At 56.6% G+C, this 24,330-nt stretch overlaps 2 protein-coding genes across 11 annotated transcripts in view; both read left to right on the forward strand.

Moving 5' to 3' along the window:
• The window catches only part of EIF4B (eukaryotic translation initiation factor 4B), a 38,203-nt gene extending 35,402 nt beyond the window's left edge, over window positions 1-2,801 (forward strand). For all 5 annotated transcript variants that reach the window (XM_017501763.2, XM_017501764.2, XM_017501765.2 and 2 more), the window contains exons 14-16: window positions 256-328; window positions 702-1,688; window positions 1,748-2,801. In XM_017501763.2, the coding sequence (XP_017357252.1) occupies window positions 256-328; window positions 702-782 (154 nt within the window). In that variant the 3' untranslated portion in view covers window positions 783-1,688; window positions 1,748-2,801. The remainder of the gene's footprint in view (window positions 1-255; window positions 329-701; window positions 1,689-1,747) is intronic.
• Window positions 2,802-5,001: 2,200 nt separating this feature from the next.
• On the forward strand, window positions 5,002-24,237 carry TNS2 (tensin 2). 6 transcript variants are annotated; one of them, XM_017501751.2, is made up of 30 exons: window positions 10,116-10,636; window positions 10,737-10,793; window positions 12,215-12,323; window positions 12,779-12,816; window positions 13,733-13,771; window positions 14,087-14,125; window positions 14,278-14,327; window positions 14,575-14,746; window positions 15,481-15,531; window positions 15,864-15,986; window positions 16,134-16,198; window positions 17,049-17,132; window positions 17,590-17,702; window positions 17,796-17,856; window positions 18,049-18,124; window positions 18,336-18,465; window positions 18,583-18,648; window positions 18,725-18,838; window positions 19,065-20,276; window positions 20,419-20,569; window positions 20,687-21,276; window positions 21,391-21,480; window positions 21,823-21,948; window positions 22,161-22,253; window positions 22,384-22,461; window positions 22,628-22,705; window positions 23,096-23,264; window positions 23,355-23,423; window positions 23,540-23,569; window positions 23,721-24,237. In XM_017501751.2, the coding sequence occupies exons 1-30, from the start codon at window positions 10,562-10,564 to the stop codon at window positions 23,857-23,859; spliced, it is 4,287 nt and encodes a 1,428-aa protein (XP_017357240.1). In that variant the 5' UTR covers window positions 10,116-10,561; the 3' UTR covers window positions 23,860-24,237. The 6 variants fall into 6 exon arrangements, with proteins under 6 accessions (XP_017357242.1, XP_017357244.1, XP_017357245.1 ...); XM_017501753.2 differs by lacking the exons at window positions 10,116-10,636; window positions 10,737-10,793 and adding an exon at window positions 5,002-5,231; XM_017501755.2 differs by lacking the exons at window positions 10,116-10,636; window positions 10,737-10,793 and adding an exon at window positions 7,757-7,782.
• The last annotated feature ends 93 nt before the right edge of the window (window positions 24,238-24,330 follow it).

A 24,330-nucleotide genomic window follows, 5' to 3' on the forward strand; every position in this document is an offset into this window, starting at 1 on the left:
AAAAAAAAAAAAAAAAAAAAGAAGTTAAGTTCTTGGTTCTCAAAGCACTGCCACATCTCTCATTGTGAGCAAACTGAAGTCAGCCAGCGTAGACAGTTAAGCTTCTGAAAATCTAGAAGTAATACATCATCTAGATAACAAGGACTATTGACTAGAAATGCCTGCTGAGTGCCTTGAAACTGCATGCTTGTAATACATGTTTGTATTAGGCGAATCCTCTCCTAAAGACAAGGTTTTATACTTATGTCTCTGCAGGAAAGATGGCAAAAAGGATCAAGACTCCAGATCTGCACCTGAGCCAAAGAAACCTGAGGAAAATCCAGCTTCCGTAAGTGTTAAAGGCTGCTACCAATTTCTTAGAATACTTTTTGCCATTGGACTTGTTTACATTTGGAATACAAAGTGGTTGGAAATAAGGCATTGGTCTTTATCTGAAATAGCAAAAGAAGTTTAGCCTTTTCCTGGTTTCTGCCTTCCTCTGTTCTCATCCTTCTGCAAGGTGTAGAGGTGGTGTGAGACTACAAAGAGATCACATGTGCCTCTGACCCTCTTTCCCTAGCTCCTCTCCAGTGGACAATGCTGATGAGCAAGCAAGTGGGTGTCATCTGTCATCCCCCATTGCCAAAGGATCAGCATCTTGTGTCTTGGGTTTTGATGTGTTAATTCAAGGCCTTCATTGTCCTGTGATTCTCATGTTACAGATGTTCAGTTCTGCGAGCAAGTATGCTGCTCTCTCCGTTGATGGTGAAGATGAAAACGAGGGAGAAGATTATGCCGAATAGACCTCAACATCCTGTGCTTTCTCCTAATTTCTCTCCACCCTGGAACATTCGAGAGCAAATCAAACCTCTATCCAGACAAGACAAAATAAAACTCACCATCTCCTGGAGACCTTTCTTACCTTTTTTTTAAATGGAATTCTTTTGCATGCTGCTGCAGCCTTTAAAGTATTGAAGTAACTGGAGAACCGCCAATATAGCCAGAGAGAGACTACAGCTTTTTGTGGAAAAGTTGTAGTGCATTGTGTCACCGGGCACTTGCCAGTGTGATTAGTGTCTGGGGGCCTCCATTGAGCAGAAATGGTAATGACAGTGATAAAACGTCTGGAATCTGGTTGGGCAGTAGGGGAGGGAGGTATAAGGAAAAGTGTGAGACTTCTACCTTTCAGTTTTTATCCTGTTGTGGCATATATGAATTCTCAAACATTATCTGAATAAATTTTCCACTCTTGGAAAGGTAGATTTAGCCTCAAGTTGTTTTAGCTTCCAGGAGGCTGCCAGCCCCTCCTCATATTTAATTCTGAGTTTTGGGGGCCAGCCTAGGGGAAATTCCTTCATTTTTTTTTTAACCCCCCAAGGGGGTAGTTGGGAGTGAGTCTATAGATCATAAAGAATAAGACTATTGGACCAAAATAGATGGGAAAATCGTGGTTTGAAAAGCTGCTTTTGGGAGGTGATGAGTCATTTTGCACCAGGTAATAGGGAAAAATTGTGTGACCTCCAACAAACATGAATGGTTATTTCCTGGAGCCGGAAGCACTTGGGGGTCGTAATTCGCAGTGTTTTTTGTGCCCTGGTTTTACCCTTTCTAAGCACTGTCCTTTTTGAAAGTTTGAATACATCCACATTCTGTTGAAACCTTGACAAGATGTCGTAAAATTCTTCATGCTACTTTCAGCCTCCCAAAAAGTTAGACTCTTGTCATCATCTTAAAGTCTTCACACTACTCTTAACCTCCCCAAAGGCAGTCTCTAAGTCACATAGATATGACCTCTTGGGCATTTTCTCTCAGCCACGGAGAGCTGTGAAAGGAAGAATCGCTGCTTTTCTCAAGCAAATCTGGATGTCTTTTGGTTCTCACTCTTTGTCTGCTCCTGATGCTTTCACCCCTTTTATAGATCAGAGTGCTCTAGAATAATGGATGATCTTGGGTGGTAAATAAAGGTGAATAAATAGGAACAGGGACAGTTAAATTGGGAGCATTTCTTACAACCTTGAGTCCCCTGTACCCCCCCGCCGCCAGGTTTCCTTCTCCACTGAAATGCCACACCAGTGCTTGTTGGATTTATGAGGTGGCCAGACCAATGTGTGTTTTCTTTTCCTTTTTTTTTTTTTTTTTTAAGCTTTCCTTGAGAGAATAAATGGTAATGGAGAGAACTATTTAACAAGGTCCTGGTTTCTCTTGCAACACAGTAGCTAAACTTCCTGCTTTTATGTGCAGTTTTGTAGGGATCAGCTTGGTAGACAGTATTAGCGGAGAAATGACACCTTGATCTTGGTTTGCAAGCCCTTCTCCCATCAGCCCTAGATTAGGTCCTGTTCAGCTATGCGGGGGTGTTGGTTTATGCGTGCTGCAGCAGTGGGCATAATGAATATAATTTACCCAGTGGACAAAGGTGTGTACCAAGTGAATTTAAATAATTGGTGTGGATTGGCCAGTAGCTAAGAAGTGGGCTTTTAAAGAGATACTAAAGATTGAAAGGTTTTCTTTTTTTAAAGAAAAACCATTGATTGTAGATAATGAAAAGCTAGGGTTTGCCCTCTTCATGTCTACTCTCCTTCCAAATAGTTGTATCCAAAACGCTTTTTCCCTCTCCCCTACCTTGCCCCATTAAAATATAAACGGGGATTGGTTAATGTCCCTCTCCTGAATACATGTAAAATTTGTACAAAAATATCTTCTATGAAAATGATTTGTAATCTGTAGACTTATTACCTGGGAGATGTCTTGAGATGTAAAATCCCATCCTTTGGGTTGTGGGTTTTTTGTTTTCTCCAAATAAATCTGATCTTTAAAGTTCATTGGAATGCTGAAGTTCTTTATATGCTCTGCACTCCCAGTGGTTTTTACTGGAGTCCCCTTGCTTCTCCTGCCCCCACCATCTCTGAAGTTTTCATTCAGCATTGGATACCATATTGTCCAAGATCAGATGGTGGGGTTACAAGGGAATCTATTTCAGTGTTTTATCAAGGCCCCAGTAACAGAGTTTGCATCCTAGCTCCCCTCTGGCTTCCCCCCCCCCGCCCCGCCCCCCACTTTGGCCTGGTGTTAATTTTTTAATCACCTGGACGTGTCTGCAGTCTATTTCCTGTACTGTTTATTTTAATTAAGATGTGGGAACTCAATCTTCGTGTCCTTGGGGCAGTTCCCTCATAATCCCCCTCCCTCAGCAATCTGGAGAGGTGCTGCTCCCTTGAGTCACACCGCACTGGTGGACCAGAGATTCCGGTGACAGGCTGGTCTAGGTTATCAGAACAGAGGCCACTTTCTCTTAGTCATACTTTAGACTCAGTGGGAATTTTCCAAACAGCTAGGGACAGACTGGTCATTGTTGCAAGGCAGGAAAGGGGTTAGGACAGTGGCAGAGAATCCCTACTAAGGTCACAAGGAGGTGGAACATAGAAAGGAGCCTGGGAAACCTCAGTCAACGATTCTGGGGATTTAAGAGCCAAGAGGAGGAAGGAGTTAACACAAATGGCATTTCCCAGCCAATTGGAGCAGCTGCTTTTCTGTTTTCTGGCCAGTGCATTTATCTCTGTTCTCCAAAATTGGCAAAGTTGAGGGATATGAGACTCAGTGAACTGTGACAATGTAAAGGCTTTTCATTGTGGCTTTAGGTGCTCCTGTTGCCCAGGGTGCCTGGGGAACCTGCAAGGTAATGCTTGTTCACTGCCTCTCCACAGGAATCGGTTTCACTCACATTCTCCTAGTCTTCGTTTCAAGCCACTCTTAGCTGTGCAGTACTGAGGTCTAGGTAAATGATGGAAAGAAGGAACATAAAAATAGGAAAGGCTTGTTGAAAGAGATTTGTGATGGTTGTGTACAGAAAGGGTAGAGGAAGGCCCTGTGTCCCAAAAGGTACTTTAAAGATGAGTATGGCCAGGCATAGTGGCTCACACCTGTAATCCCAGCACTTTGGGATGCTGAAGCAGGCAGATCACAAGGTCGGGAGTTCAAGACCAGCCTGGCCAATATGGTGAAATACAGTCTGTACAACATAAAAAAAAAAAAAAAATTAGCCAGGCGTGCTGGTGCGTGCCTATAGACCCAGTTACTTGGGAGGCTGAGGCAGAAGAATCGCTCGAACCCTGGAGACAGAGGTTGCAGTGAGCCGAGATCACTGCACTCCAGCCCAGGCGACACAGCGAGACTCCATCTCAGAAAAATAATGTGTGTCAGCCGTGCGTGGTTGCTCACACCTGTAATCCCAGCACTTTGGGAGGATGAGGCAGGAGGATCGCTTGAGCCCAGGACTTTGAGACCAGTCAAGGCAATACGGTGAAACCCTGTCTCTACAAAAAATAGAAAAATTAGCCAGGCCCAGTATTATACGCCCATAGTCCCAGCTACTTGGGAGGAAAGATCGCTTGAACCCAGGAGGTCAAGGCTGCAGTGAACTGTGATCGCACCACTGCACTCCAGCCTGGGCAACAGAGTAGGACTCTGTCAAAAAAAAAAAAAAAAAAAAGTATGGATCCACCCAGAAGTGAAGCTGCAGAAATGGACTTAGAACTCATTGTCAATCTTGTAAATCCTGAACTACTGGACAAGTAGGGGGAAAGTGCAGATGCAGCATCCTACTTCACAAGGGCCAACTTTAGGCTGGTTATGTCCTGTTTGTATCTGAGTCCGCATTAGCCTAGTTTCTTTTAAACAGAATCAAGCACTATACTCTGGATCCCAAGGCACTAAGGGTCCCAGTTTGTGCTGAGGGCGTCACCTCAAGTGCTAAGCGAGCTCACAGCATCTGGTTTCTCAGGAAGTGAGAGAGCTACACATCTGCTCCTGGGAAGCATTATTTGTCAAATAAGCCTCGTTTCTCAGCAACCATGGTAGCCCCAAGGGCCACAAGTGAAGGGGGGCTTGCCTTCCCTTACCCTCCCCCAAAAGAAATTTGGAAGAGACGGAGCTGAGCTGCTCCCCGCCCAGCTGCAGCAACCTCCAGCTTGGACAATAAAGCCTCTGTCCTCGGCCAGGAGATCCGCCTCTGGAGTTGGCTCTGCCCCTTCCCCCGCTCTTCCTGGTTCCCAGCACCCAAACCTTCTACTAGAGTTTTCCTGACCCAGTGGTCTCCAGCCAGGACAGCCCCACACCTTCAAATCCACTCCCTATACAGTCCCCGCACCCCAAGGATCTGAGCACACTTGGTTGCAGGCATGGGGTCACCCCAGACCATGGAAGAGGGGGTTCCACCTTCAATGCCAAGATGGACCACCCTCTGCATAGTCAAGGTAAGAAAACCTGTGTGGAGGGAGGTCAGGGGTGTTCCTGAAATTGACTTTTATTAATATCGACCTGGCTTCCTCCTCCCTCCCTTCTTCCTCCCTGAAGCTCCTGCTGCTGTGAGCTGGAAGTCAGGATGCCTGGCTGGCTCTGTGAACCACTCATTTTTGTTTCACGCCCACAGAGCTACCTCCTGCATAACTTCTCATTCTCAGCCTTTCTCATCAGCTTCCTTCCTGCAGTCACCTTCCCCACTATCCCCACGCTGCGAGTAGGAATCCAGCCTGAGCTGGGAGTTCGACCACCCATCTTGTGACCCTTTTCCAGTTCCTTGAAACCTCAAAAGTTCCTCCCATGGGCCTGCCAGGAAGGCAGCAAAGCCAGCATGGGTGTGAGGTTCTAGCCCTTACCCCTCACCTCTCTGGGGTCCCATGAAGTTCCTCTGAGTCCCAGTCTCTCTACTGGTAACTTCAGAGCTTAGGTAAAGGTACCCCACGGCACCCATCCCAGGGCCCAGCCAAAGACCCTAAGGAATGCTGGGAAGAGCAAGATGTTAAAAGAGCTGGTTGAAGGCTCCAAAGACATGAACACATTTCATTATCTCACGTATCTCGATTACATATCTTGCCAAAATACACGGGACAACCTCCAGCCATGCCCTTTCTCCGGGAGCCTCCAATCCCTGCCACTCTCCTCGGTATTCCCCCACCTCCACCTCTCCTGTCCCCAGTCCCCAGTGACTCCCATTTTCCTAACCTCTGAAACTGCCTACTGGACACCAACTCAACCAAGATCAGTGAGATCAATGTTCCCCAGTCCCAACCATATCCACCCCCTCCAAATGCCAGTCTCTGGTGTCGGGGGACACACACTGTCATCATGCACTCTTCACAGATTCTTCTTCCCTGTCAGTCAGGTGCCCCACCCCATGGAAATGAGAACCAGCCTTTGCCAAAGACAAGATGAGCACAGAAAGGACCCAGTTGAGATGAGACGAGGAGGGAAAGGAGGCCTTAGAGCCAGTGGTACTGGCTGCTTTGAGCAGGCACTGGGCATTGAGCCCTGGGCACTAGGTTCTCAGAATCCCAACGTCCTTTCCCCCGCCCCTTTTCATCATGGAAAATCCAGCGGGGAGGGTGAAGGAGGGAGAAAGTTTCAGGAAGTGCTCACTGCTAAAGTATGTTGGAGAATGTAGGAATGGTAATAGGTTCAGAGATTCTAGGAAGACGTCCCCTACTTTGTCCCTTCCTTCCACCTTCCCCTCCAGGGTGGCACCACTCAAACCTGCCCTAGGGCCCATTCACTCCATTCCATGAAGTTCCTATCAAGTACCAGGCACTGCAAAAGAAGCGAATGAGGTTAGACCACAGAAAGAACTTCCATCTCCACTTGGAAAGGCTGGACTCAAGTTAAATGTAAGGAAGACCTTCTCAGAGGTCTGTGGAGTAAGAATAATGGTCCAGCTCTTTCAAAACAGGGCAAGGGCTGGTCACGGTGGCTCATGTCTGTAATCCCAGCACTCTGGGAGGCCGAGGCGGGGTAATCGCTTGAGCTCCGAGTTGTAGACCAGCCTGGGCATGGCGAAACCCCGGCTCTACAAAAAACTAGTTGTGCGTGGTGGCGCCCGTTTGTAGTCCCAACTGCTCGGGAGGCTGAGGTGGGAGGATCGCTTGAGCCTGGGAGGCAGTGAGCGGAGATCGCGCCACTGCACTCCGGCCTGGGCGACAGAGACTCGCCTCAATGAATGAATAAAGCAGGGCAGTGGATGGGATGGCTGAAGCTGCTTGCAGGTGGAGATGAGGGCTTGAGCCTGATGGAGAGGTCCTCAGCTGTGAATCCTTTGGGACCAGGGAAGGGTGTCCAGTGACTTAAGCCAAAAGTAACACCAGGTGGCTTCACCTGATTCAGGTGCCTGCCTGGGTAGGGGACGTTAGCACCACCAGGCCAGGCCACGGGTGGTCCTCTCAGGTCGGGCCCAAGCCCAGACACACTCCTATGGGGAGGGTGAGAGGCTGGCAGTCCCCTGTCCCCTGCTTCCTAGTCCCTTCTGGACCTATGCCCACCGTTTCTTCTGCGTCTGTCTGGCTCGCGTGTTTCTTTTTGCCTGTGTCCCGCCGGGTCAGGCTCTCCCCGTCTCTGAGACTTTCCCGTCCCCGTGTCCTCCGTGGCCGTCTCTCTCCAATTCTCTCCCCCTCTCTTGGCCTCCTCCTGTCTCCAGTGTGTCCCTGGCGTGGCCCTGCTGGCCGTCTGTGCACCCTCTCTCCCCTCGGCTCTTTGTGAGTGAGGGTTCGCGGGAGAAGGTGGGGAGAAGAGGAGGCCGAGGGGCGGGGAGCGGGCGGAACGTGGGGATTGGAGCCGGGAGGGAGGAGGAGGAGGAGGAGGAGCGGGCGGCAGCGGGCGCGGGCGGGAGGGAGCCCAGCCGAGCGCGGCCGCCGGCTCCCGCCGCTGCCTCCTTCGCATCTGTTCGGCGCGGGCCCGGGCGGGATGGGCTGGCCCGGGGGCTCCCCCTGCTGCTGCCCCGCCCCGCCGCGCCCCCGCCCCGCCGGGCGCCCCCCGCAGGTGAGTGGCCGCGCCGCGCTGGGCGGGCGGCGGCCTCTGCGTCACGGCCGCGCGGGCAGTGCGAGGGGCGGGCGCCAGGGGGCGCCGGAGGTCTAGGGGGCGCGGGGCGCGGCTCGGGGCTGGGGCTGGGGGCTCTGGCTGGCCGCGGCAAGCTGGGAACAGCGGGAGGTCGGGGCAGTGATCAGGGGGCGGGGCGCGGCCTCGGCCCTACTCGGTCGTGCCGCCACGCCTTCCAGCGCCCCGGGCGCACGGGGCCGCACGCCGTGCCACACACACAGGCCCAGGACCCGGCAGTAGCTGGCAGCGGCGCTCGGACCCCGGCCTAGCTGGGTGCAGGCGAGCGTTTTCCTTTCCTACTTCACATGTGGGACACTGAGGCCGTAAGCGGGCACAGAGGAGGCTGATTGGGCTCGCCAGCCCCGCTCTGCGGCCCCCATCCTCCAGACCCCTGTGGGCACACCCCCAGAACCACCGCCCTCCCTCGCTCCTTCCCTGGGCCTCACCCCTCCTCCGCGGCAGCCAGAGGAGGGGTGAGGCCCAGCCTCCCTTCCAACCACAGCTATTTCCAGGAAGGGGGGTGTGGGTGGAGGGGTTTCTCCAAACAAACCCACGACTTCGGATAAAGAGGGGGCCCGCCTGGGGGAGAGGTTGACAGGCTCTGAAATGTTCCCGGCGGGAGGAGGGTGAGGGTCTAAGAGGGTCTGGTGATGCCTTCCCAACCCGCCCCGAGTGAGCTACTTTTTCCCTGCGGACTGGGTCATAGAGACGCCATCCCTGCCTCCCTTCCGAGGTGCGTGTGCCACAGGATGGGAGGACTCACAGGCACAGTGGAGCTGCACCGCCCCACCCCTCACCGCACTCACTGCTTCGGCACCTCCTTGATGGGTCTGGGTGGGGAGTGTGAGACCAGTGAAGGTCCGAGGATGCCTGGGGACCTGTTCCAGGTGAGGGGACTTTCAGCACCTCTGGAGGCAGCAGGTGAGAGAAGCCTGCTGGAGGAATCACAGTCGGGGCCATGTGCCATAGGAGCAGAATTAGGGACTGGACAGAAATAAGCCACCCCACCGATCACCTTGTCACACTGCCCCATCTCCCACAAGCAGGGCTGGGGGCTGGACCAGGCCAGGCCCGGTTGCCCACACTGGCCAGGGGCCTGGAATGTCCTGGGCCACAGCCAGGCTGGCAGGATAGGGGTGAGGTGCAGAGCCCGTGCTCCTCTCCAGTTACAGGCTGGGGGCCCAGGCCTGCCACACAAATGCCACCTGGCCACGGTATCCTGAGGACAGACTTCTTGGCCTGGAGAGTTGGAGCTTCAAGGGAGAGGTCTCAGGCTAGGCCCAGCCCCATCAGGTCCTCAAAAGGGTGTCAAATGGGGATCCACAGCAGGCTTCACCCCAGAGAATGCAGGATTCTCCATCCTAGATAACTCATCCTGACAGGTATGAAGGAGCGGGAGGCAAGTTGAAGGGACCCATGGGAGAGGCCAGGGCTGGGGGAGTTGCCTGAGTACTGGGACATTCAGTAAATACCAGGCAAATGAGAGGGGCACATTTGCACATTCTTTCAAATGACAGCTCCAGCCAGTCCCAGGGGCTGCTGTCCAGGGTTTGGGGCTGAAGACTCCCAGGCCATTAACCCCTTAACTTTTAGGAAGATTACTCCCCCCTTTCCAAGGCCCCATCCACCCTCCTCCCTTGACTCCTAGGACAGGAAGTTGGCGTTGTTCCCAGGAGGGAGGCAGGAGGCCCATGGATGGGGATAGAGTGTGTGTTGGGAGGGGAGCCTCCTGTCCAGTCCTCAGGCCCTGGGACAGCTGCTCAGGAAGGAGGGCAGACCTGGGAGAGCCATGAAGGTAGTACCCAGGCTTCCGGGTTGCGGCAGGGACAGGGTGCGGCCCTTAGGTGGAGAGCGCAATATGCAGGGCTGGAAAGAGGGCTAGGGGCCTACAAAGTCATGTCTGAAACAAAGCCAGGGAATGGATGAGTGGGGGGCACTGTGTCAGGAGCAGAGGCCTGGGGGCTCTCAGGAGAAAGGCCTCAGAGGCCTTCGGCTGCAGCAGGAGAATGGATTACTCCCCAAGCCTGAGCAAAGCAGTCTTGTGGCTGGAACTTGGCCTTGCAAGGTGTATTGAGAGCTAAGGCGGCCGTGCCTGCTTTCCTTTTTGTACTTCATAATCAGTGAAACTGAGGCAGGAAGCTGGCCCCCAGATCCATTTTTACCTGACCCTCAGGATGCACTCAGGAGCCTGGGCCAGCCTGCCTGTAGTAGTTCCCAGCTCCACTCCCTCCCCAGCGGAAGTCCCTCGAGAGCTTGAGAGTTCAGGCTGGAGCCTGGCTGGGACACAGTGTTCCCCACTTGTCCTTTAGCCTGCCCTGAGACCAAAATTCTCACCCGGCCCCACCAGGGGCTGGATCTCAAGACCATGGATCCCTGCAGATCTCTGGAGAGTGTAGTGTCCCAGGTGTGGAACAACTCCAGAGTTGGGGGGCGGGGGGAGTAAAAGATCATAGGCTGACACTCCCAGCAGGGTAGATCCTGGGAATCTGATCTCCTGGCCTCCCCCACATCCTCCCCCGCCACTTCCTGGAGCAGCGACCTGCCCCCTTCCCGCCTGCACTTCCCTCCACTTCCAGGGCCGGGCTTCTCCTCACACCAGCCAGACAGCCTACCCTCCGCCCAGGGGAAGCGGCTGCCTCCGCCAGGCCGCTTCCAGGAAGCCCCGGGCCAGGCCCCAACATTGTTCAGGCCCTGGGGCCAGCACCCTGGCCAGCCGAACACCATGAAGTCCAGCGGCCCCGTGGAGAGGCTGCTCAGAGCCCTGGGGAGGAGGGACAGCAGCCGGGCCACAAGCAGGGTAGGAGTGCCCACCAGCTGGGCAAAAGAGGGGCAGGGGTGGAGGTTCGGGCAGTGGGGGAGGGGACCAGGAATCAGGCCAGGCCCTCTTCCCAATTCAGCTTCCACAGCCGTCTCCCCTGGCCCAGCAGCCCCTCTGGAGTGGCCAGGGCTGTAGTGTGAGAGTGTTTGGGTTAGAGTGGGTCCCATTGTCTGTTTTGGCTCTTCTCTCACCTTCCCTGCTCTAGCCTGGGCCAACCCTAGGGGTCCTGGCCCCCCAAACCTAAGCCTCAGGTGCCTCACTGTAGGACTTCACCATGCACTATCCTGGAGTCCTAGAGCAGGCTTAGGGATCATCAGGCACCTTCCCTGGCCCAGGGAAGTTTGACGGAAATGGGGTGGAAGGGCGGCAGAGAGAGAAGAGGGAGTCAGGAGTGCTTTGGAACTGGAGGTTTGCTTTCCACTGACAACAGCCATATGTGCTGCTAATGCCAACATGCTCCCAAGCGTCCTAGTGGGTCTCACAAAGTTGGTCCAGTCCAGAAGAGTTGCAGGGACAGTCAAGAGCCCAGAGGTGCTGCCCACATCCCGACCACTCCCTTTCCCAACTTCCCAGCCTTGCCCCAGAAGCAGCAGCTCAGGACAACCTGAGATACTACTGTGATGGGTCCCGGGGAGGAGGACAGCAGGAGTCTGAACTCCAGAGGAGGGGAATATGGGTAAAACGGAGAGGTGGCAAAGAGACAAGCTGTCCCCAGACAGAGGATGGGAGGAGTGAACCCACAGGGGGAGGGGAAGGCACTGAGATAGGTCTGGGCCATAAGGGGCATCCCAGGCTCCTGCCTCACTGCACCTCTGGGTCAGGAGGGGCTGAAGAGGGAATCTGGTCCATTCTTTTCTCATTCAATGACTTGAATCCCAAGTGCCAGGGAGCAGGGGATTGGGGGAGAGCTCAGCATCCAAAGGCAGCTAAACATCTCTCCCCAGTGACAGGCCTCTATCTGTCTCTCCCTCCAGCATTACCACCCGCCTTGCACCATTGCTGTCTGCTGCCTCAATGCACAATGAGTAAACATGTTGTTCTGACCGTGGGGGAGGAGGGTATGTCAGCTGCCTGGAGCGTGGGGACAGCGGGAGCTAGGGGAGCAGGACGGGCTCAGGCCACTCCTACTGGCTCAGTCTGGTGCTGCAGGACTGATAGACAACACGTATGTCTGGAACCCCCCTGCTCACTCTGCACATAGGTCTCCATGCAGGGAGGACAAGACAGGAAGAGTAAGGAAGTACCCCTACCGCACCAGGGGGAAAGCCTGAGCATGTGGGCTTTCCACAGGGGCATCACACACCAGGGCCACGTGAGGGGCCCAAGTGATCCCCTGGGGAGGAGCTGACCCAGCAAAGGTGACGCAAGGGGTCAGATTCCATGCACAGTTGAGGACAGGCCCCATGGCTGCCCTGAAGCAGCTGTGGCCAAGTGCATCCTGCAAGTTTGAGGGCTTGATCTGGATGGGGGAAAGCAGTGCAGTGCTAAGGCGAGGCTCCTGCCAGAGATGGGGATGGGCCCACTGGGAACTCACACTGTTTGTCCCTCCTCCCTCAGCCTAGGAAAGCTGAGCCTCACAGCTTCCGGGAGAAGCTTTTCCGGAAGAAACCTCCAGTCTGTGCAGTATGTAAGGTGACCATCGATGGGACAGGCGTTTCGTGCAGAGGTGAGGCGCTGTCCTGTGACTCTGACCCTCCACTCAGTACCACTGTGTTGCACAACTCCAGCAGGCCAGCTCACACAATCTCAAAAGTAATATGCCGCTCGATGGATTAGGCACAATGGCAGCTAAGAGGCAGCTACCTCTTGCTTCGGATGGCCCTGGATCCCTGTGACAGATACCCCCCACAACCCGTCCTCTCTACCACCTTCCCATCCTGGCTTGTGATGGTGTCTTCCTTCCCTCTTCCTCTTCGCCTCCACCCCCCACCCCAGAACATTACCCCTGGCCTGGGCAGTGTACCCCACTGCCACACTCTTCCCTCAAACCCTAGCCTTGCTCCTCCGCCCCAGCCATCCCAGTCCTAGTGTCTGGTTCCAGGGTCTGGGAGATGTGGGAGGTCATTCCTTCCACTGTCCCACAGGCCCCTGCTAACCCCTCTCCCCCTGTGCCTCCCCCAGTCTGCAAGGTGGCGACGCACAGAAAATGTGAAGCAAAGGTGGGTATCTGATTCTATCTGATAGGGGAAGAGGGGTCTGGAGTCCCTGCCTCCTCCCAAACACGCTTCTCCAACCACACTGGCATCAACCCTCCACCTCCACCCCTCTCACCATTGGGGAACCCCTCCTGGGTGGGAGGGGGTGCTGTACTGGGCCCTTTAAGAACCACCCTACTCCGCCTTCTGGAGGGCTGGCCGGCCCAGGCGGGTGGACAGCAAGACAGCGTTTGTCTTGGTGCTGTGCCCAGGCTGCAGCTGGCGAGAGAATGGGGGTGGGGAAGAGGAGGAGAATGAGGAGGAGGAAGGGCGGGGTGGGTTGTGGGGGGGAGCAGGATTTCAGAGACTGGGCAGCCGGATGGGCTGTGTCTTCCCTCTGGGGAAGGGTCCTCAAAATGCCTGGGCGGATCTTGCTCTGGGTCCTGGAAAAACTGGGCCTTTCCAGGTATAAGCTGTAGATAGCACCCACTGTCCACTGGGGACCCAAGAGCCCTATCTCTGAGGAGGTTCCCTGGTCCTCTTCCTGCAGAGCAGGGGGAGGAGGGTCCCAGGGCCCTGGAGCTGGCTTGGGGGAGCTGTGTGCCCAGGGGCGGGGTCTCCCGGTGAAAGAGGCCAGTGTCCGTCCCTGGCCATGGCCTGCCTGTGTGGCTCTATATATAACTCCTGCCCTGCAGCTGGATGAATGGGGGTCTGTGTGGGCAGGGGGCTGAACGCCAAGAGCAACAAGTGGGGGGCCTGGGGGGTGGGGGACTGAGAGGCCAGAGGGGAGGCGCCCTTAAATAGTGCAACCTCAGCTGGAGCCTGTGCCCATCCACTGAAGGCCCCTCCACCTTCCCCCTGAAGCTGAGGGGCCGCCCCATCCTCAAGCCCAGGAGAACCCTTCACCAAGAGCTCAGTTCCTTACTCGGTCCCCTTCCAGGTGACTTCAGCCTGTCAGGCCTTGCCTCCCGCGGAGCTGGTGAGTGCACTCCAGGATGGGATGGGGAGGGCAAGGAAACTGGCCATGGTGTCCAGAGGTCTAGTGGCTCCAGAGAGGGCCCCCAGGAGATGACCCTGAACTGAGTGCTGTGGGTATTGCTCATCCTACACGGAGGGAAAAAACTGAGTCCTCTTCCGATCCTGTGCCCTTGGGCCTGCTGGGGGTAGGACTCCTCTCCCCTTGCCCAGTACAGCCTTCATGAGGACTCTGACATTCCCTTACACTGTCCCCAGGCCCACACTGGTCCTTGCCCCTGCCCTAACCACTCCCTTTTCCTCCCCTATCTCCCTCTAGCGGCGGAACACGGCCCCAGTCAGGCGCATAGAGCACCTGGTAAGGTGAAGGTGGATGAGTGGGAGGAAGCAGGTAGCTTTGGGAGTAAAGATCTAGATTTCCTGAAGACAAAAGTGCATGGCTCTGGAGTGGGCGGTCTAGAGTAAGGGGGCACCCAAAGAGATGTCCAAACACTCTCTGTTATCCACCAGGGATCCACCAAATCTCTGAACCACTCGAAGCAGCGCAGCACTCTGCCCAGGTAAGTGAGGGTGCTGGGGTGGTCCCACGTGACCCCTTTCCGGGGGCCACACACCTCAGCCCATGGCACTGCCCCCCAACAAAGCTCCCTGGGACGGCCCCCCACACCCCCAAAATGGTATTCTCCCTCCGGACCCACCCACCCTCAGGACCAAGCAGGCCTCACCTGCAACAGACAGCCTTCCCATCACACTAGCCACCTCCCGGTGCCCCGCCCCTGTGTTCATGCGTAGGCTCCTCCTCCCCAGGAGCTTCAGCCTGGACCCGCTCATGGAGCGGCGCTGGGACTTAGACCTCACCTACGTGACGGAACGCATCTTGGCCGCTGCCTTCCCCGCGCGGCCGGATGAACAGCGGCACCGGGGCCACCTGCGCGAGCTGGCCCACGTGCTACAATCCAAGCACCGCGACAAGTACCTGGTGAGGGGCGGGGCCACCAGGAGTCAGCCAATGAGAGGGCTATGAGGTTCAGATGGGCGAGGCTACCCACTGACATCACCAGCGGAGGCGCGGTCTCCAGGGGGAGGGACCAAAGCGGTGGGGGCGGGGCCGGGGCCGGGGCCAGGAGCTGGGCCTGGAGTGGAACAGAGAATCCTGGAACGCTGGCGACTTGGCTGTGACTGGCTAGACCGGCCTTAACCACCTTCTTATTTTATTTATTTATTTACTTTTTTTTTTTTTTTTTACGGGGTCTCACTTCGTCGCCCAGGGTAGAGTCCAGTGGCACGATCTCACCTCACTGCAACCTTCGCTTCCCGGGCTCAAGCAATTTTCTCACCTCAGCCTCAGTAGCTAGGACTTCAGGCGCACGCCACCACATCCACCTATTTTTTTGTTTTTTATATCTTTTGTAAAGACGGGGTTTTACCATGTTGGCCAGACTGGTCTTTGACTCCAGGGCTCAAGCGATCCACATCTGGCTAATTTTTGTATTTTTAGTAGAGATGAGGTTTCACCATCATGGCCAGGCTGGTGTTGAACTCCTGACCTCAGGTGATCTGCCCGCCTTGGTTTCCCAAAGTGCTGAGATTAAAGGCGTGAGCCGCCGCGCCCAGGCTGCACCTTATTTTAGAGGAAGATTTTTCCTTAGGATCCACCTCCACCTTGTGCTTCCCTGAGGTCACTCTGTCTAAAGCCCTCCCCTTTTATTTCAGCTCTTCAACCTTTCAGAGAAAAGGCATGACCTGACCCGCTTAAACCCCAAGGTATGAAGGAAATGGCCTGCCCAGCCATTAAAACAAGCCACCCCCCACCCCAGAAGCCCCCAGTTCCCTAGTTATTAATAGTAGCAATTGGCTTCTACTTCTCTATTAAGTACTTTCCCACTCTCCCATGACATATTACTGGAGACACCCCAAAACGTGGTACAGCAGGCATCAGCCCATTGTATGGATAAGGAAAGTGCTGAGGCTATCATGGACAACCAGCAGACCCCCAACCTTGCCCCAGGACACCTATGCCCTGCCCCCTTTCCACCCCACCCATCTCTCTCTGTTGGTGGCTCCCAGCCCCAGTTGCACCCCTGCACTCTCCCCAGGTTCAAGACTTTGGCTGGCCTGAGCTGCATGCTCCGCCCCTGGACAAGCTGTGCTCCATCTGCAAAGCCATGGAGACATGGCTCAGTGCTGACCCACAGCACGTGGTTGTGCTATACTGCAAGGTGGGGTTAGGGTTAGGGATGGGGTTGGGGATGGGCCAACCCCACTGCAAGATGGGCCAGGACCTCGGGTTCCCAGGTGCCCGGAGTCTCCAGGGTCTGTCGGCCTGGAGCCCCAGAGACCCTCATCCCTGTGTCTCTGTCTCTCAGGGAAGCAAGGGCAAGCTTGGGGTCATCGTTTCTGCCTACATGCACTACAGCAAGATCTCCGCAGGGTGAGGCTCCCGGTGCCCGAGTAGCCCCTTCCCCAATGGCCCTTTCTCCAGCTGGCCCCTTAGGAACTCCCTACCCTGGAGCCCACCTCTTCATTGAGAGAGCTCTTTGCTGTCAACTTAGCATTTTCACCTCCCTTTTATCACTTGTACTGCAACACAGTCTGCAGCAGATGGTCTGTAAAGTTTCCTGGGGCAGCCATAACAAAGTGCCACAGACAGGGCGGTGTAAAACAGTGGAAATGTATTGTCTCGCAGTTCTGGAGGCCAGAAGCCCCAAACCAAGCCGTTAGCAGGGCCTTGCTCCCTCTGAGACTCAGGATAGAATCCCTCCTTGTCTCTTTCCAGCTTCTGGTGGTGGCCAGCAAGCCTTGGCATTCCTCGGCTTGCAGACACATCACTCTCATCTCTGCCTCCCTTATCACTGTTCTCCCTGTGCGTCTCTGTCTGTGTCTCTTCCTCTCTTTTTATAAGGACACCAATCATATTGGATTAAGGGTCCACCTTCCTTCAGTATGATCTCGTCTTAACTAATTATGTCTGCAGTGGCCCTATTTTGCAAATAAGGTCACATTCTGAGGTACATGTCATTTGGAGGGATATAATTCAACCCATAAGATGGTCTTATTGCCCCACTTTACAGATGAGAAAACTAAAGTTCAGGGAACAATTGCCTGAGGCCCAACAATTAGTAAAATGACTGTATGTGGTGCTTCGAGTTCTCTTTACCACCACTCTGGGCTTCCTCTAGACTTAGGGGATCATATCTCTCTTCCCTCCCCTGGGGCATAGGGATGGGAGGCCAGGATGAAGACTAGTCCCTAATCCCCAACACCGGCCTTGCTGTCCTCAGGGCGGACCAGGCACTGGCTACTCTTACCATGCGGAAGTTCTGTGAGGACAAGGTGGCCACAGAACTGCAACCCTCCCAGCGTCGGTGAGCAGCGGGGTGGGGATGGGCCGCAGAAGCAGCTCCCTCCATGGCTACCAAGGCCACCAAGGCCAAGACTCTCCTATTCATGCAGCACACCTTAACTGAGTGTGCCAGGTGCTGAGACTTCAAAGTGGACAAAGCCCCTGCTCTCATGAGCTTACATGCTAGTAGGGCGGAAGGCCATAAACCTAGGAATAGACGAGCTCCGTCATAAAGAACCTGAAGGACAGTCAGGTCCTGCCGTTATAGAGTGAAGCAGAGATCTGGGGGAAGAGCTTTAGAGGCAGAGGGAGCAAAAGGAATTGAGGTTAGATGCAAGGAAGAACTTTCCGCTGACCTGGAAGATGGGAAGTCAGTGCTAAGGAGAAGGGCCAGCCTTCTAAGGTTGGATGGCTGAAATGATACAAGGTGACCCCCCAGAGGAAGGGGCTTATGTTCTCCTCAACACATCCTCCACCAGATACATCAGCTACTTCAGTGGGCTGCTATCCGGCTCCATCAGAATGAACAGCAGCCCTCTCTTCCTGCACTATGTGCTCATCCCCACGCTGCCAGCCTTTGAACCCGGCACAGGTGAGTCCACCTGAGATGTACGCCCTAGGGAGAGCTATCCTCCTCGCCTTTGCACTCAGCACCCCTCATGTGCCTTCTCCTCTGCCCTTCCAGGCTTCCAGCCCTTCCTGAAAATCTACCAGTCCATGCAGCTTGTCTACACATCTGGAGTCTAGTGAGTGCTCTTTTCCCAGGCCCCTGACAGCTCATGGCCAGGGCACCTCTTGCTCCTGGATCCCTGTTTCTCCAGCCTCTCCAGATACCTGGGCAGGGCTCAGTCTCTGGTCTCCTGGCTCCTCTTGAGTGTGCATAGCCGCCTCTGCACGCAGGACCCTCTCCATCTCTGCCTTCTCCTCTCTCCCCACAGTCACATTGCGGGCCCTGGTCCCCAGCAGCTTTGCATCAGCCTGGAGCCAGCCCTCCTCCTCAAAGGCGACGTCATGGTGAGAGGGTCCTGGCAACAAGGAGAGTCCTGGAGAGGGGGCAGGTGGTGGTGGTGTAGCTGCACAGTCACCAATTCAAGACAGATCAGAGAGCGAGTGGGGAGATCACCTTGAGATCGAGGCAGGGCAGAAGCTGTGACCAGGGAGTCCCCAGGGTAGAAGCGCAGAAGAGGACATGAGGCCTGACCCCCAGCCTCCCGCCTTTCCCCAGGTAACATGCTATCACAAGGGTGGCCGGGGCACAGACCGGACTCTCGTGTTCCGAGTCCAGTTCCACACCTGCACCATCCACGGACCACAGCTCACTTTCCCCAAGGACCAGCTGGATGAGGCCTGGACTGGTGAGTCTGAAACAAGTGGCCTGGGGCTGGAGCCCAGGTGGCAGGAGGGCAGGTGGCAGGCGGGCAGCAGAGTGTGGTATGGGCCAGGGCCGGCTCTTCACTGTCCACTCCCCGTAGATGAGAGGTTCCCCTTCCAAGCCTCCGTGGAGTTTGTCTTCTCCTCCAGCCCCGAGAAGGCCAAAGGTAAGAGCAGGGGCATGGGCTGGGGACTGAGGGCTCCCTCTCCCCTGCCCCCCAACACTCAAGTGGCCCTCCACAGGCAGCACTCCACGGAACGATCCCTCAGTCTCTGTTGACTACAACACCACTGAGCCGGCCGTGCGCTGGGACTCCTATGAGAACTTCAACCAGCACCATGAGGACAGTGTGGATAGTATGTGGGGCAGCCTGCAGGGTGGGAGGTCCAGGGTTGTGGCGGGAGCCGCCAGGGAAAAGCACACTCCCTCCTCCCCAGCCATAGCCTACTCCTGAGAGACACCCTTGTGGGGGCGGGGGGAGGATGTGGGGAGGTATCTCCAGCGCCATCCGCCCTCATGAACTCTCTCTCTCCTTCCCTTTTCCCCACTTGCCCTCCCTCCCTGATCCTCTTCCCCACTCAGGCTCCCTGACCCACACCCGGGGTCCCCTGGATGGCAGTCCTTATGCCCAGGTGCAGCGGCCCCCCCGCCAGACCCCACCAGCACCCTCTCCAGAACCTCCCCCACCCCCCATGCTCTCTGTCAGCAGCGACTCGGGCCATTCCTCCACACTGACCACAGAGCCGGCTGCTGAGTCCCCTGGCCGGCCGCCCCCTACGGCTGCGGAACGGCAGGAGCTGGATCGCCTCCTAGGAGGTTGCGGAGTGGCCAGTGGGGGCCGAGGGGCTGGGCGCGAGACGGCTATCCTAGATGATGAAGAGCAGCCCACCGTGGGCGGAGGTCCCCACCTTGGAGTGTATCCAGGCCCCAGGCCTGGCCTCAGCCGCCACTGCTCCTGCCGCCAGGGCTACCGGGAGCCCTGCGGGGTCCCCAATGGGGGCTACTACCGGCCAGAGGGAACCCTGGAGAGGAGGCGGCTGGCCTATGGAGGCTATGAGGGATCCCCCCAGGGCTACGCCGAGGCCTCGATGGAGAAGAGGCGCCTCTGCCGATCGCTGTCGGAGGGGCCGTACCCCTACCCACCTGAGCTGGGAAAACCAGCCACTGGGGACTTTGGCTACCGTGCCCCAGGCTATCGGGAGGTGGTCATTCTGGAGGACCCTGCACTGCCCACCCTATACCCATGCCCAGCCTGTGAGGAAAAGCTGGCGCTGCCTACAGCAGCCTTGTATGGACTGCGGCTGGAGAGGGAGGCCGGAGAAGGGTGGGCGAGTGAGTCTGGAAAGACCCTCCTGCACCCAGTGCGGCCTGGGCACCCGCTGCCTCTACTCTTGCCTGCCTGTGGGCATCACCATGCCCCGATGCCTGACTACAGCTGCCTGAAGCCACCCAAGGCAGGCGAGGAAGGGCACGAGGGCTGCTCCTACGCCATGTTCCCTGAAGGCAGGTATGGGCATCCAGGGTACCCTGCCCTGGTGACATACAGCTATGGAGGAGCAGTTCCCAGTTACTGTCCAGCATATGGCCGCGTGCCTCATAGCTGTGGCTCTTCAGGAGAGGGCAGAGGATATCCCAGCCCTGGTGCCCATTCCCCACGGGCTGGCTCCATTTCCCCGGGCAGCCCGCCCTATCCACAATCTAGGAAGCTGAGCTACGAGATCCCTACGGAGGAGGGAGGGGACAGGTACCCACTGCCTGGGCACCTGGCCTCAGCAGGACCCTTGGCATCTGCAGGTGAGGGGCACCAGAGTGCGGAGTGCCCAGGGCAGAGGAGGGTTCTGGAAGATGGTGGGGAAGACAAGGGAAAATGGTGAGAAACAACTAAGCCAGACAGAAGAGCCCCATCCTGCTCACAGCCCACCTCCCTTCACTGCAGAGTCGCCAGAGCCGGTGTCCTGGAGGGAGGGCCCCAGTGGGCACAGCACACTGCCTCGGTCTCCCCGAGATGCCCCATGCAGTGCCTCATCGGAGTTGTCTGGTCCCTCCATGCCTCTGCACACCAGCAGCCCAGTCCAGGGCAAGGAAAGGTATGCAGAGGGGCGGGGTGCTCGGGCACTTCCTTGTCCAAGCAGTTGACGAAGGCGGGTGGGGTGGGAGCAGCCACAGTAGGGGCTCTGCTGACCATCTTCCCTTCCACCCTACAGCACCCGGCGACAGGACACTAGGTCCCCCACCTCACCACCCACTCAGAGACTCAGTCCTGGCGAGGCCTTGCCCCCTGTTTCCCAGGCAGGCACCGGAAAGGCCCCTGAGCTGCCATCAGGAAGTAGGCCTGAGCCTCCAGCCCCTAGCCCCTTCTCTCCGACCTCCCCTCCCAGCTCACCCAGTGAGTGGCCTCAGGAAAGGAGCACAGGGGGCCACTCCGATGGTGCCAGTCCTCGGAGCCCTGTGCCCACCACACTGCCTGGCCTCCGCCACACCCCCTGGCAGGGCCCTCGAGGCCCCCCAGACAGCCCAGATGGGTCCCCCCTCACTCCTGTGCCTTCCCAGATGCCCTGGCTTGTGGCTAGCCCAGAGCCGCCTCAGAGCTCACCCACACCTGCCTTCCCCCTGGCTGCCTCCTATGAGACCAATGGCCTTACCCAGCCCCCACTTCCTGAGAAACGCCACCTGCCTGGGCCGGGGCAACAGCCAGGACACTGGGGCCCAGAGCAGGCATCATCACCAGCCAGAGGCACTAGTCACCATGTGACCTTCGCACCTCTACTCCCGGATAATGTCCCCCAACCCCCAGGTATAAAGGCCTTGAGGGGGTTGGGGTTACCGTGAGAGAACCCCTTCTTCCAGATGGAGCATGGATGGGGACCTGGCCACCCTGGGGTCTGAACTCACTCCCTCCCTGTCCTAGAGCCTCCTACGCAAGAGAGCCAAAGCAATGTCAAGTTTGTCCAGGATACATCCAAGTTCTGGTACAAGCCACACCTGTCCCGTGACCAAGGTGAGAAGCCAACTCCCCTCACCCCCCTCATCCTTCATCCTCCAGGGCATCTGTCTTGGCTTTAAGTCCCATTCTGTTGAAGCCCTTGGCTCCTCCTGTCTCAGCTGTGTTTACTCTTGGCTGAAACTTTACCAGCAGGTGACTCTGGGCTTTGGGTCAAGGCAGTGAGACTCAACAGTGTCAAAGCCCCTGGGAACGCTAAAGCCCTGTCCTCAGACTCCTACCACTACCACAGCTGTCAGGGCAAAAGAGACCCATGGAGCTTGTCAGCAGAGGAGCAGAGCTGCATGGGGCTCAGTCCGCCCCTGTGAAAACTTCTCCTCCCCGATACTTACCCTACAGCCATTGCCCTGCTGAAGGACAAGGACCCTGGGGCCTTCCTGATCAGGGACAGTCATTCATTCCAAGGAGCTTATGGGCTGGCCCTCAAGGTGGCCACACCGCCCCCCAGCGCCCAGCCCTGGAAAGGTACAGAACGCCCAAACCTGAATGGAGTTGGGGAGAAGTGCGGGGGAGCTGCCAGAGGCAAGGTAACGGCGGGGTGGTGTGCCAGTCTTGCTGCTGTGGAGGGGAGAGGGGAGAGGCGGAAAAGACCTCAGCTGCTCGGGAAAGAATCCCATTAGGGAAGAAGTTGGAACCTGGAATCCTGAAGCTGCAATCTTTCCCTCCCCTCCCCTCAGGGGACCCCTTGGAACAGCTGGTCCGCCATTTCCTCATTGAGACTGGGCCCAAAGGGGTGAAGATCAAGGGCTGTCCCAGTGAGCCCTACTTTGGTGAGAAGAAGGAGCCTGGGGAAAGCTACATTGGGTTGGTTTAGGGCGACACCAAGGGATCTCAGGAGGATGGAAGGGAAAGCCGGGGCACCCTGGGCACCTCAGGACTTTCCCACCTCCTCCCCCACAGGCAGCCTGTCCGCCTTGGTCTCCCAGCACTCCATCTCCCCCATCTCCCTGCCCTGCTGCCTGCACATCCCCAGCAAAGGTGGGTGTCTGGTCATCTGTCCTCCCCACCTCTCCCCACCCCCTGCAGCTAAAGCAGAATCCAGAGGTCCTGGCTCCTCACCTTCCCTTGGGGTGGCAGGGGGAGTGCTCCAGCCTGGGGAATGCTCTGCCTTCTGAGCCTCTCTGTTGGTTCTCATTGCCCTCAGATCCTCTGGAAGAGACCCCAGAGGCTCCAGTGCCCACCAACATGAGCACAGCGGCAGACCTCCTTCGTCAGGGTGCTGGTAGAGATTTCCCCTCCGCTCCCCTCCCTCTCCCTGGGCACCATGGGGGCACTGAAAGGCCTTGAGGTGGGTAGGCCCTGGCCAACCCAGGATGGCAGGGGAGCCCCATACTGGTAGGGATGAGGAATTGGGTCCTCAGCCTAGGTTCTCAGTCTCATGAACAAGAGGATCATGGGTAGTGGCAGGGAGAAACTTGTTAGAATGCAGATTCTCAGGCTTCGCGGCCTCGCTTCTGACTGTAGATCTGGTAGAGTTGTGGAATCTGCCTTTTTAACAAGTCACCTATGTGACTGTAAAGCATGTGACAGCAGTAGCTGGGGAATGTGCAAGAGTTGGTGGGGGTGGCTAGGGGATGGGCACTCCCTCCCGACCCACTCCCTGCCCCTGTAGCCTGCAGCGTGCTCTACCTGACCTCAGTGGAGACAGAGTCACTGACGGGCCCCCAAGCCGTGGCCCGGGCCAGCTCTGCAGCTCTGAGCTGCAGCCCCCGCCCGACACCAGCTGTTGTCCACTTCAAGGTGTCAGCCCAGGGCATTACACTGACGGACAACCAAAGGAAGTATGTGTACTCAGCCCCTGTGGAAGCCCATGCTGAAGGCCCCTGGGGGCCCCCGTTGCTGTGTGACCTTCCCCACCCTCCTCCTTGCAGGCTATTCTTTCGCCGCCATTATCCAGTGAACAGCATCACTTTCTCCAGCACTGACCCTCAGGACCGGAGGTGACCCTCCCTCTAAACCCTTTGCCCCAAAGTCCCCTGGTCCCACCAGGTCCCAGGGACCCCTTCAGCAGCTGTCCCCTGGGGTGTGCATCTTCACAGTTCTTCTCCTTCTGCAGATGGACCAACCCAGATGGGACCACCTCCAAGTAAGCCTCCCCACGAGTTCAGCCTCTTCCTTCCAAGGGACCAGGGCACCTCCGTCCTGTCAACGCTGGCATTTGATTCGTCTCACCAAGGCCAGCAACACTCCCATATGGAGGGAATGTTAAGCCCCCTCCCCACCCTTTGTCATCCTAGGATCTTTGGTTTCGTGGCCAAGAAGCCGGGAAGCCCCTGGGAGAATGTGTGTCACCTCTTTGCAGAGCTTGACCCAGATCAGCCTGCTGGCGCCATTGTCACCTTCATCACCAAAGTTCTACTGGGCCAGAGAAAATGAAGGAAGGCCACAAGCTCAGAGCCCACATCAACAGTGCACCACTCCCAGCACCCCACAGCCCTCACTTCCCCTGGCCTGGACCCAGGAGCCCCGGGAGCCAGCACCCTCCCTTAGGAATGAGGAGTGAGCATCAGGCCTGCGACATTGTTCTCCTTCCCCGCCCCCAGCCTGCTAAGTGAAGTAGATGGCCCACAAAATGACCTTGCATGTGAGCAGATGGCAGAGACGGGTGTGTGAGGGGTGAGGAGGCATTAGCAGTTGAGCCCAGAAGGAGATCAGGACAGCCCCACCTGCAGGAGAACTTCAGCCCTCCAGGGGGATCAGGCCCTGCCAGTTCCACCCAGCTGCAGGTCCCAGCACAGCAGGGAGAGGGGAGAGGGGAGAGGGGAGAGGGGAGAGGGGAGAGGGGAGAGCGGAGAGGGGTGGGGAGCAAGTCACTGCCTCCCCCTCTAAGCAGAGATTCAGAGTAGG

Source organism: Cebus imitator, unplaced genomic scaffold (genome assembly GCF_001604975.1).
Source record: "Cebus imitator isolate Cc_AM_T3 unplaced genomic scaffold, Cebus_imitator-1.0 Scaffold285, whole genome shotgun sequence".
In the NCBI taxonomy this organism is placed as follows: domain Eukaryota; kingdom Metazoa; phylum Chordata; class Mammalia; order Primates; family Cebidae; genus Cebus; species Cebus imitator.

Bases quoted from the DNA above. Each gene is read 5' to 3' on its own strand.
- TNS2 (XM_017501751.2), top strand. From the start codon at position 10,562: ATGAAGTCCAGCGGCCCCGTGGAGAGGCTGCTCAGAGCCCTGGGGAGG. The intron at 21,481-21,822 runs GTGAGAAGCCAA...CTTACCCTACAG, and splicing joins ACACCTGTCCCGTGACCAAG to CCATTGCCCTGCTGAAGGAC. The intron at 22,462-22,627 runs GTGGGTGTCTGG...CATTGCCCTCAG, and splicing joins CCTGCACATCCCCAGCAAAG to ATCCTCTGGAAGAGACCCCA.